General features: G+C 33.1%; 1 protein-coding gene across 16 annotated transcripts in view; it reads right to left on the reverse strand.

Annotated features, from left to right (window-relative positions):
- MIPOL1 (mirror-image polydactyly 1) overlaps positions 1–13,003 on the reverse strand; it is a 336,357-nt gene that overhangs the window by 171,091 nt on the left and 152,263 nt on the right. For 14 of the 16 annotated variants that reach the window (XR_014261134.1, XM_082452167.1, XM_082452168.1 and 11 more), the window contains one exon: positions 10,081–10,188. The exons of the other annotated variants lie outside the window; for them this stretch is intronic. Coding sequence is in view for 13 of the 14 variants with exons in the window: in XM_082452167.1 (XP_082308293.1) it covers positions 10,081–10,188 (108 nt within the window). In the remaining variant the exon portion in view is untranslated. The remainder of the gene's footprint in view (positions 1–10,080; positions 10,189–13,003) is intronic. 16 annotated transcript variants of the gene reach the window in all.

A 13,003-nucleotide genomic window follows, 5' to 3' on the forward strand; every position in this document is an offset into this window, starting at 1 on the left:
AGCTAAACCCTCATATTTATGACCAACTGACTTTTGAGAAGGTATCAAGACAATTCCGTGGGGGAAAAATAGTCTTTCAACAAATGGTGCAGAGAAAACTGGATATCCACATGTAAAGAAAGTATTTGGACTCCTACCTTACACAGTATCTAAAAATTCACTAAAAATTTGTCAAACATCTAAATGTTCAACCTAAACGTCCATCAGCTAATGAACTGATAAACAGAATACAGTATATCTATACAATGAATATTATGTATTAACCAAAAAGGAATGAGGTACTTACTGATACATGCTATAACATGAATAAACCTTGAAAATATTATGCTCAGTGAAAGAAGCCTGTCACAAAGGATCACATATTCCATGATTTCATTTACACAGAATATCCAGAAAGGCAAATCTACAGAGACAGAAAGTAGTTTAGCGGTTGCTTGGGACTAGGGGAAGGATGTTAGCAGGAATGGGGAATGAGAGCTAATGTGTACAGGATGTTTTAGGTGAGTGTTGAAAATGTTCTAAAATTAGACTGCGGTGATGGCTGAACAAATATGTGAATATACCAAAAAACACTGAATTGTAAACAGTAGATAAGTGAATTTTATGGTATATGAAACATTTATCAACAAAGCTGTAAAATGCAAAAAACAAAACCACTGATGGACAAAAGACCAAGAGAAAGCAAACAAAAACCAACAGAAAAAATGGGGAAAAAACATGAACAAATACATCTATTTATATTCACACACACAATCCCTTGAACACATGAAAAAAATTCAAACTTACTAACAATTAGAGAAATACTTTGGTAAAACAAAACCAAACCTGATACAGTAGAAAAAAAACCTCTCTAGGTAATTTTCATTTATATTTGAGATTGTGAACTTTGGAGATCAGTTGCCTTGGTTCAGATCTGAGGTCCACCAGTAACTATTACTCATAACATTGGTCACATTAGTGAACACATGTTGCTCAGTTTCTTACCCTACAAAATTATAAATAGTTGTACCAACTATCTCAAAGAGTCACTTTGAGGTCTAAATACTACTTAAATACTATATGTAAAGCATTAGTAACAGTTCCTGGCACTCAGTAAGTACTGTATGAAGGCAGACTATTATAAGTTTTAAAATTCTCAGGAAAACAGTGACAAAACAAATCCAAAATTTATTCAAGGAATTGTTCAACATCAAGAACTCAATAAAATGTGTTACATCTACTAATAAAAACTTTTAAAAAATTCTAGAAAGAAACTACTTAAATATGATGAAACAGTATCAAAATCCAACAGTAGATGTAATGTTTATGCCTAGGTCTCAGAAAGCTGGAACAAGCTGTCATTCCACATTGACAATAAGAAAAGCTGAATAAGGCACAAAGTCATAACTTTTCTTGAGTTCATTAGACAGCTAAGCTCAGAAGACAACCAGTCTTAATTTCAAGGAGGGACAAGCATCCAAGGCAAATGGGGTACACAGACTAGCTCACCTAGAAGAGAACATGAGAAGAAGGGTCAGCCAACACACAGAACCTTCAGAAATTCCTGACAAAAGGGGATTTGCACCTACTGGTAGATTTTTCCCACAGATCTCCACCAGGTGCTCATGAGAAATATCAAAGATAGGGTAGAAAACCAGAGATACCTTCCTACAGTGATAGACACTTGGAGGGGATATGGGGGAGGGAACTGGCTGCTGCTATAGAAAGGAGCAAACCACCCCCCCCCACCCCAGTCCCAGTTCCTTCTGTGAACAGAACAAAAGCCATATACAGCTAACAGAGGGGCAGTAACCCTCAGGACACAGAAAAAAAAAAAAATCCTGCTTGGGAATGGTAGAAGAAAGAACACTTTCTATCCCTGGGTGAGTGGCAGGAAATAGACCTGGTCACAGGATCCTATACCAATACCATTAGATAGCTTCTACACTGAGAGAGGGGAATGAAAGTCTCTCATACAATACCTGCCTCAGATACAGGTCAGAGTTTGTCTGCCATGGAAAGGAATCCTGAGGAAGCCCCACCCCAAAGTCCAAGCACAAAGGGACTGCATAAGATTGAAGCAGAAAACCCTCAGTCCCCCAACACCAGATGATACAAATCAGCATTCCAATGCTGGGAGAAGGGCAAGAGTGTACAGTGAGATACCCTCCAGGTGTAAGTATACAGGATCAACTAAAAACAAAATGGTGGAGTATGAACATTGAAAAAAATCCTCCAGTACCTGAGCTTCCATCCTGAGCATAAGACAACAGCAACCCATTCCAAGAGCAGCTTGAAACTTAGGATGCACTAACAGTGACCACAGCAATAACAAAACCCAAATCCATATCAACTCCTGAGTGGATCAACTCAATACTCATACTACTGGCCTGATGGAAGAAGTACTGTTCTATCCACAAGGTACAGCATTCAAAAAAAAAATTGTGAGACACGTGAAAAGCAAAAGCAAAACAAACAAACAACAAACATGTCAAAAAACAAAGCAATCACAAAACCAGACTCAGAGATGATCCATATACTGGAACTATCCAACTGAGACTCTAAATTATGAAGGAAAATATAAAATCCCATGGTAAGTGTCAAAACTAATGGGTGTAACGTAGAATCCATTCTCACTAAAATTAGGTAAAAGTCAGGTAAAATAGAGTATCTGTTATAATTCCTAGTCAAGATTAATTTGGCAGGTCTAGAAACTATGAGAGGGGAGAGGGAATATTATTAAAATTTCCTTTATATATCTTAGCACTGTTTTCACTGGCTATGATGAATATGTAAATTTTTTTAAAAAATTTATTTATTTATTTATTTATTTATGGCTGTGTTGGGTCTTCGTTTCTGTGTGAGGGCTTTCTCCAGTTGTGGCAAGCGGGGGCCACTCTTCATCGCGGTGCGCGGGCCTCTCACTATCGCGGCCTCTCTTGTTTCGGAGCACAGGCTCCAGACGCACAGGCTCAGTAATTGTGGCTCACGGGCCCAGCCGCTCCGCGGCATGTGGGATCCTCCCAGACCAGGGCTCGAACCCGTGTCCCCTGCATTAGCAGGCAGACTCTCAACCACTGCACCACCAGGGAAGCCCAAATATGTAAATTTTTAAACAATGTATTATTTTGAAATAATTCAAGACCCACGAAAACTTGCAGAGTAAGAAGAGTTCCTGTGTAGACGTCATCTAACTTCTCCCAATGATATCATATATGTACCACAGCATATTATCAAAGCCAGGAAATTGACATTGGAACAATTCTCTTAACTCGGATATAAACCTTATATGGATTTCATCTGTTTTTACATCCTCCCTCCATTACTTTCTGGTATAATTCTATGACGCTTTAATATTATAAAATTATAACTGTTATCACTACAAAGAAACTCCCTGTTACCCTTTAAGAATCATAGCATGCTCCGCAACCTAACTCCTAGAAACCACTAATCTGTTCTCTATCACAATGATTTTGTTACTTTGAGACTGTTATATAAGTAGAATCATATGAACAGAACCGTTAGAGATTGGCTTTTCTCATTTAGCATAATGCCCTTGAGACCCATCCAAGTCGTTGTATGTATCAATAAACTGTTCCTTTTTATTGCTGAGTAATATAAGCATACATCAGAGATAATGTGGGTTCGGTTCCAGACCACTGCAATAAAATGAATATCGCAATAAAGCGAGTCACATGAATTTTTTGGTTTCCCAGGGCATACAAAAGTTATGTTTATACTATACTGTAGTCTACTAGGTGTGCAATAGCATTATGTCTAAAAAATGTACAGATTTTAATTTAAAAATACTTTATTGCTAAAAAATGCTACCATCATCTGACAACACAGGGTTGCCACAATCTTCAATTTGTAAAAAAAATATAATATCTGCAAAGTGCAATTAAGCAAAGCACAATAAACCAACATACGCTGGTACTTCACTATATAGTCATCTATGAATATTATAATAATAATGTAAATACTAAACACTGATCTAACAAAAAGATGAGAAAGGTAAATCCTTATCTTCATAGTAGAAAGTCAGTTAATAATAACTAAAAAGGAAATATCAAGAAATAGTATAAGCTTTTCATTTAGAAATATAGTATAGATACAGAATAAACTGCTAAGAGTTGAAAGTGATTTCTTTTCTGGAGCAGAAACCAGGAGAGGTAAGATGAGGATGCTGATTACAATGTTTTTATTAAACCCTTATGTAATCATTCATTTTCAAAAACATGTGCTTTATCAAAAATAAAAATTTGAAAAATAATAAAATTTTTGTTTGCTAAATGTGATTAAATATTTACACGAAAATATTTTTCACAGCAGTGTTTATAAGAGTGCAAAATTGCGAGCAACCTAAATATTTAACATTAAGGGAAGATTTAAGAAAATCATGGTACATTTTTGGATTGCAATTATGTAATATATTAAGGTGATATTTATAGAATAAATGTACTGGATAATACTTATGAAGTGCTAAGCAGGGAAAGCAGGATACTAAATTGTACATGTGGTATTAATTCACTCAACAGATATTTATTCAATGGCTGCTATACGTATTTGCAGGAGATACATCTATAGCTAGTTTCAGCTGGTACACAAAGATATAGCTATACAAATTGTTAACATTTGGCATCTGTTATGATTGGTCATATTTGTGACTTATTGCCTGTCAAGTATTTTTAATACCATCAGTAGATACAGAGGTATATGAAGTAAACAAAAATCCCTGACCTCATGGAGCATTTATTCCCATCAGGAAAAGAGACAACAAATATAAGATGCAAGATGGCTTCATGCAATCACTTATTTCCCATGTTTTTATTTTTTTTTCTATTTCTACTTTATTTTAGTGGCCTTTTCAGATTCCTTATCGTCTCAATAATGTAAAATATTCTTAAAATAATAGCCTTCCTTTTTATTGTTCTTATCAGGAAAGTTATTTACGATAGCTCTGTTTTCTTACACTGATGAAAATGTTAGACTTAGTAAAGGTTTTGGGGTAGAAAAGTGTCACCTGTGTTTTAGAATGACAGCTAATGGAAGTGTGACAACTGATTACAAAGGTGAGAAACTGAGGACAAAAAAGTTAGTTAGGAGGGTACTATTACCATCTAGATCATGAACTTGACGTAGGGTAGAGGTATGATAATACAAAGGAGACAAATCACTGTTGCAGAATTGACAGGACTGGATACTCTATCACTTTGTAGTAGGTGAAAGCTTGAAAGGATATGAAGATTATGTCAATTATATTAGCCTACATGTCTAGGAGTATGGTAGTGCCATTAATTAATAGATGTTAACTGATCAATTTGGAAGTAAATAGAAAACTGTTGAGAATAATTTAAAATATAGGGCATTATGTCACCAGAAAAATAAGTCAGGGTATAGTTGCTTAAAGTTCTCAAAGTGGCTCACTGGCTAAAGGGCTCAATGGTGTTAAAGGCCAGCTTCTCTTGATGTTTGCTTCATAGCTATAAAATTGCTGCTGCTGTTCCAGGCAGCAAGTAAGTGTTCAAGGTAATAAGAAGGGAAGAAACAGTGCGGGCTGCATCTGTCATGTCAGGAAAACAAAAACTTATCCAGAGACACCCCTCCTTCTTCTCCCACCCCTGCTGCAGAATTCCTCTTATGTCTCATTGGCAAAAAGAAAGGCTCAGAAAGTGTTTAACTTTTCCAGCTTCAATAAAGCTGTCAAGGTAAACAAAGGAGACTATAACTAAGAATAAATGTTAAGTTATACAGTCAATAGTGTTTGGCTCAGGTCCTGACTTCTTCCTAGGTTGAAGAGAGGGCTTAGGAAGTCGAATTAGGGATTTGGTTTTAAGTTTATTGAGGTTAAGGAGTCACTAAGATATCCAAGTGGAAAGGCAGACAAAGCATCTGTTAGGATATAAATGATAGATGATGTCATAGGAACGGATGAAATTAGAAGAGACAACCCTACAACAAACAAAACACCAAATGCTGGCAAGAATACGGAGTAACAGAAACTGTCATTCATTACTGGTGGGAAGGCAAAATGGCATAGCCATTTTGGAAGACAGTTTGGTGGTTCCTCACCAAACTAAACATACTCTTACCATACGATTCAGCAATCAAAGTTCTTGGTATTTACCCCAATGAGTTGAAAAACTTATGTCCACAGAAAAACCTGCATGTGGATGCTTACAGCAGCTTTATTCATAATTGCCAAAATTTGGAAGCAACCAAGAGGTCCTTCATTAGGGGGGTGAATAAATAAACTGTGGTACATTCAGACAATGGAATATTATTCAATGCTAAAAAGAATGAAGTATAAAGCCATCAGAAGATATGGATGAACTTTAAATGCATATTACTAAGTGAAAGAAACCAATCTGAAAAGAACTACTACATGACATTCTGGAAAAGGCAAAACTATGGATACAGTAAAAAGATCAATGGCTGGTACATGTTGGGGGGAAGGAGGGATAAATAGGTGGAACACAAAGGATTTTTAGGTGAAACTCTTCTGTATGATACTATAATGGTACATACTTGTCATTTATATTTCTCAAAACCCACAGAATGTACAACACTAAGAGTGAGCCCTAATGTAAACTATGGACTTTGGGTTACACTGATGTAGATTCACGTATTGTAACAAATGTACAACTCTTGCACTGGATGCTAAAGGCATGTGGATGTATGGGGCACGGAATATGAGGGAGCTCTGTAGTTTGCTCGATTTTGCCGTGAAGCTAAAACTGCTCTAAAATAATAAAGTTTGAGGGTTTTTTCAGAAAGAAAAATTAAGGGAATAATCACATAACCCAGGGGAACATTTATACCTTAGGAATTGGTAGAAAAAGAGGCACCAGCTAAAGAATAACGACCAAAGAAAAGAAAAATGATGAGGATATAGAAATAAAGAACTACAAGAAAGAATTTCATAAAGGCAGGGGCCAACAAGATTGAAATGTGTTCCTCTTAGGCTGACTGGGTTATTGAGAAGGATATGAAATGATAAGTCTTAAAGGTTTAACCACCAGAGGTCACCTATAATTTAAGAAAGAATGTCTTTCAATGGAATTACAGTGTTGAAGGCCAATTGTAGGAGGTTAAAGATGTGTGATAAGGAAGGTAAATAAATAAAATAAAAGAGGAAAGAAAGGCACTTGATATGACATTTCTTATTAAATCTAATGCCTGCATATTTATGGCTATTCTACATTTACTTTAAAATCATTAAATGTTCAAAATTGTGTTCACCAAGAAACAAATTTCTTAATATAAGTGGATAAAATTTATTTTAAAAGAGAAAATAGTCTGTCTTTTTAATTTAAGTAACTCTCAGGGTATAGATTAGTATCAGTATAAATTCAGCCCCTCATCCTATATGTACCACTGTGTTCTATTTATTATTAGAGAAAATTGCAAATATTATAAAAGTAGGGAAAGTGTCATGCTAGCAAATTTATCTAGTATATATTCCATGCTACTTCAAAAATAATGCATATAAGTGATCACCAAAAGTCTAATTTTATGCTCTATCATAAAAATTAATTTAGAAAGAATTTCTTGGTTATTAGAATAAACAAAGACATTATTATTCAAATAGCACTAGATTACTTAAAAGTATATCCACGTATGATAATCATGTATTTGCAATAGTCATCACTTTGGAAAGTTCTATGCAATGTATGATCATTAGCTTAGATTTTTTTCCAAACCTATATCTAGGACTGTTTCCTTTAGGAATTATAGCATAATACAATGAAATAAAATATAAAATTTTCAGCTCTCATCCTATTCAAATTTATTTACTTATTTATATTACTTTTATTACTGATACTAATAATAGTACTACTTATGTTAAAATACTAGAAATATTATTGGCAGACTGAAAGCTCCTAGAGACAGTGACTCTCTTTAAGTATTCTTTCTAAAACTCATCTAATACTAAATAAATATTAAATCAGTTAACAAATTAAAAAAATGACACTTATAAATGCATTGTAAGAGATAAGCATACTGCTCAGAAAGGAGACAGTTTGTTCACCAAATAGCTTGGTAGTAAACTTATTATTATCCATATCTTATACGGCAACTTAAAGGCAAGAAGTGCAATAATAAAAGAACTAAATAAAGAATAAAGTCCCCCCCCCCAAAAAAGAATAAAGTCCCTGAAAGGTAAGAATAATTTTTAGAAAATGATTCAGAATAAAGCAGATATATTATAAATGACCTAATTTTTATAATAAACTTAAGGTTTCTCCATGAAGAATTATGGCACAAAATAACTAAAAAATGATCCAACACAGGGGCTTTAAAAAGACTGAATTGATGAGAGTTTTTAAAAATGACTTCTTATTCTACAAAAAATTTAAGTTGGTTTAGTTGATCAATGAAGTTATGAAGGATTAAAAGAACAGAAAAATCTGAGACTTTTGCACAAAAAGATGAGCAACTAGAAATATTTTAACGTAGTGTATTTGTCAGGAATAAAAATGTAGCTTTGTTTATATATTAAATTATATAGTCTACAGTTTATAGAGATTTCTATTTTACGGAGGTTTATTTTTATTTTGTTTTGAACTTCCAGGTTTCTTTTGGTCTACAGTTTGCCTTCTAATTTTAATAATCTCTTAGAAATATGCATCTTTTTCTCTTCATAAATAGCAGCTGCCACTTAATTCAATTTAACATAAATACACAACCAAAAATGCCAGAATAAAGACTATGCAATTATTATGTAACTTAACCTAGAATTTTTATTTTAGGTTCTATTTTAAATAGTAATAGCCATAACATATAGAGCACATAATATCTGTCCCCTAATGCTGGTAATAAATTAGCACTCATAATGGAAGCTGTCTTTAAAAGATTACATTACTTTTGATTTGCAAATATACATCTAAATAATTATATACTTAATTTTACTCATACAACAGTAAATTCCTCAGGGTAACTGAAAAATAATCACAGCAATTCTTTTCTTTCCCATTTATTGTTCTGGTCTATATATAAATTCAAGAGAAATAAAGAGAAAGTGCATTAAAGAATAATAGCAAAGTTATTACACACCCACCACTGAGAATTTCAAAATGAAGCTAAATACATTTTGTAGAAAAATCTGACTTCAACCATATCTCATACTTTATAAACAGGTTAAAATTATTTCCACATCAAAATGTCACCATTTTTCTCAATATCGGTAGATGATTCTGGCTTAATGATTTACCCTGCTAATGACATATTTTTTCATAATCTGCAGCAAAAAATGAATTTAAGACAACAAAGTACAATACAATCCTCTTGATAGCACATCTTTTTTTAACTGTACAGTAACAACAATGATGAATCTTTTATGTTTCCTGTGGATATGTTATGTTTTATTTTTAACCCGTTAATGAGAACGTAAGCACCTTGAGGGCAGGGACCCCTACTATGTCACAGGCACTATGCTAGGAACTGGGGCAAAGACAAAAGAAGAGAATGAAAAGTATCTTAAGAAAAAAAGATAATTAGTAGAATTGAAATAATGTCCTTTTTCATGATTACAGGATCTATATTAAATGAAACAGAACTTTTGTCATGATATGTACTCTTTACTTGTTACAAGTTCTAGTAGAATATATTTTCTCCCTCTTTTTTTGATGTAAGTAACATTTTAAGTACTCTTTCAATTCCCAAACATATTCACATACCTTTCAAGGAGTGTCAGTTCTGTGCGTTACTAATATTACAAGTCATTTAGAAAATTATTGTAATAATGGATGCAAAGAAAAAGCCCATTATTTAATTTTTTTTTCTTTCAGGGTGGCCACTTTTTATTAACTATAAAAGGTAACAACATATTTTGAAATCAGAAACAGAATGAACATATACCTGAAGTTATTATTATACCACCACTTGAAATTCAGAAAATATGTTGTTTTCATGTACACATACACGAAATAAAATAATACCATAACAGAAGGGTGCTGTATCTGTGTTTAAAGAACGGGTTGTTGGCAAACACCACAGCTCACTTCTGCTGAAATGTACACAACTGATATATGCAGCACAGAAAGCTGGCACCAAGGGCTTACAACCTTAATTTGCCTGCAAGAAGGAATGGAGATTTACCTTCAGAGCACGTTCTTGATTGTTTTCAGCAGTCAGATGTCTCACGTTGTTTGCTGAAGTCTGGTTCTGCTCTTTCAGATGATGAAGCTCCTGCTCTAGCCGTTTGCACTGCCACAGGGGAAGAATCCCATTAAGTAAAGGAGTTATAGCATTTTTTTCAACAACCCACATGAATTAATGTAAATAATACCATTGTATTCTCTAAAAGACAGAGTATCCTTTGCAATAAGAATAGTAAGTTAAAAGTCATGTTGAATATGAACAAAATAATATAGTTTATAATACTCTGGCAAATTCAATTGCAATTTTCAGTTTGACTTTTATTAATCTACATACTACCATATAAATTAGAAAAATACTTATTTCTTATAAAATTAAGATCAAACTATATTTAAAATTATTTTCTTCATTAGCCAAATGGCTTTCACTATGTATCTGCTGGCTGAATAAAAGTATACTTCTAAAAATCACAATAGGTTCTAAATAAACTACAATATGATATTTGTGATGACTTATTAATTTTTTAAAATAAAAATATATATGAGATTTTTCAGATTTTTAGAAATATCTAAAGAAACAGTTGAGTAGAGAAAAAAATAACAGCCAGACTGCTACATGACTAGGAAACAACTAAGGAAACAAGTGTTTTTAATTCCTATTTTGACTAAACCTTACTTTTAAGTAAAACAAGGGATAACAAAGACGTGACATGACATTTTGACCTACTGGTAATATATAAAAATGTAAGTAAAAAAGAAATTATTAACAAAAGCATAAATGGGCTAATAGAAGCATCTATGTTCAAAAAAATCACTGAAATGTCATGCCATTTGAAAACAAAATCTTAATATAAATATAGCAAACATTTTACACAATAATTGTACAGAATATAAACTGATATGCTGCATATCAGGACCATATGAAGATACAAGGGTTATTGGCAAAGGAATAAAGTACTAAATCTATCGTTCAGTAAAATATTAAAAAATCACTCCTTAATTTATCTATTTTTAAATTAGGATATTTAACAACCGATAAGTAAGTACACATACTGATTCAAGATCTAGACAAAGTTACTTCTACATTACCTGACAAATGGTTAACTGTCATAATGAATTAAAAATCATTATTATGATACAAAATCAAGATGCAGTCATAATCCAAACTGGCATTTTTTAGTACTCTAATGATGATTTCTGCCTCTGACCTCAATATTACTCTGCAATCTGTATCAGTATTTCCCAACCTTGAGTAATACACAAATTCTTTTAAAAGAAAAAGTCTTATCAAACTCCCGATATTCACTTAAATTATATACGTAGTGATGTTCACATAACAATGACATTTTTAAAAATTATGTGCCTAAAACCTTTGTGAGATGACATCATTTGGACTTTATTTGGAGGGGACACATGAGTTACATATTTGTATTTGTCCCTTTTTAGTTTGTAACAATTAAAGTACCTGGTCACAAATGCAATCAAAATACAAATGTGTTTACTGAAGACACAAATCATGAGGCATGAAAATGAATAAGACATAGAAGCATTACAATCTACTAGACATATTCTCAATTAGAATAATCATCTACATTTTCAATTAATTTTAATACAAACGATTACATACTAAGTATTTAGAATGACTAAATATGACCTATAAGGTTACAAAGGTGGGGTAGATAATTTTGGCTGTGGGAGTAAAAAAATGTTTCATGGAGCAGATGAAATCTAAGTTGGGCTTATTTTGCATACATAATTTTATAAGCTGAAAGAGGAGAAAGAGGAAGAATATAGGAGAGAAAGACTGAAGATAGAAATATCAGGGGTCAAGTGAGAAAGCATGGTCACGAGTTGTCTGACCACCTATTTTTTTGTGTTTCCAAGTAAATCAGAAATGATCCAAAGATAGAAACTTCTTTCTTTCTACATGATACACACAGAAAAATTCACTCACTCTTGCTCAAGAAATAAATGTTGAATTTATTTTCATTTCTTCATGAAGTTTAAATTTAACACTGACCTGGGAATCAAGCTGTGGCAAGCCAACAATAACTTTGAACTGAATAAAACCATACACAAATGCTCTTGTCAAATACATGTTTGTGACTTATACATATTCCCGAAATTGCATATTCTGTATAATTTTTCCTAGTTTGTTTTTTTAACCAAACTCTTTAACCTTGAAATTTATTTTGAATATTTATTTGGCTGTGCTGTGTCTTAGTTGCAGCACGTGGGATCTTTAGTTGCAGCATGCAGGCTCTTAGTTGCAGCATGCATGTTGGATCTAGTTCCCTGACCAGGGATCAAACCCAGGCACCCTGCATTGGGAGCGTGGAGTCTTAACTGCTGGACAACCAGGGAAGTCCCTGAAATTTATTCTGAAGCAAAGAGATAGAACTGTTTTTTCATTACCAAGTGCTACAATCTATTAATTATTGTCACTTTATGATTTTACATAATATTTGTAAAGTAGATAAAGATCCTACCCTTTAATTTACATCTCAAATTTTCTTGACATTGTCACCAATTTAGTCTCTATACATCTTTATATTTAAAATTTTAAAATTTAATTGTCATTTAAATATTTAAAAAAAGACAGGGAATAATACAACAGAAACTGTTGTACTGATCACTAGTATTTACTAAATGAAAATAAATTTGCTGTAATTCTTTCAGATTTCTAAAATATAAAATATTAGAACTTTATCACAAATTTTTCCTTCACCCAATCTCATTGCCATCGTTTTCTCCCTCAAGGAACCCCTATTTTGAAGTGCATTTTCATTCAACCAATATTTGTTAAGCACTTACTCTGTGCTAGGCATAATTATAAGTGGTGGTGGATACAGCATTTAACAAAATAGATAAAAGTCTCTGTCCCCATGGAACTCATATTCTAGATGGGAAAAGAGACAATAAAA

Source organism: Balaenoptera physalus (assembly GCF_965194825.1).
Source record: "Balaenoptera physalus genome assembly, chromosome: 2".
Taxonomy (NCBI): domain Eukaryota; kingdom Metazoa; phylum Chordata; class Mammalia; order Artiodactyla; family Balaenopteridae; genus Balaenoptera; species Balaenoptera physalus.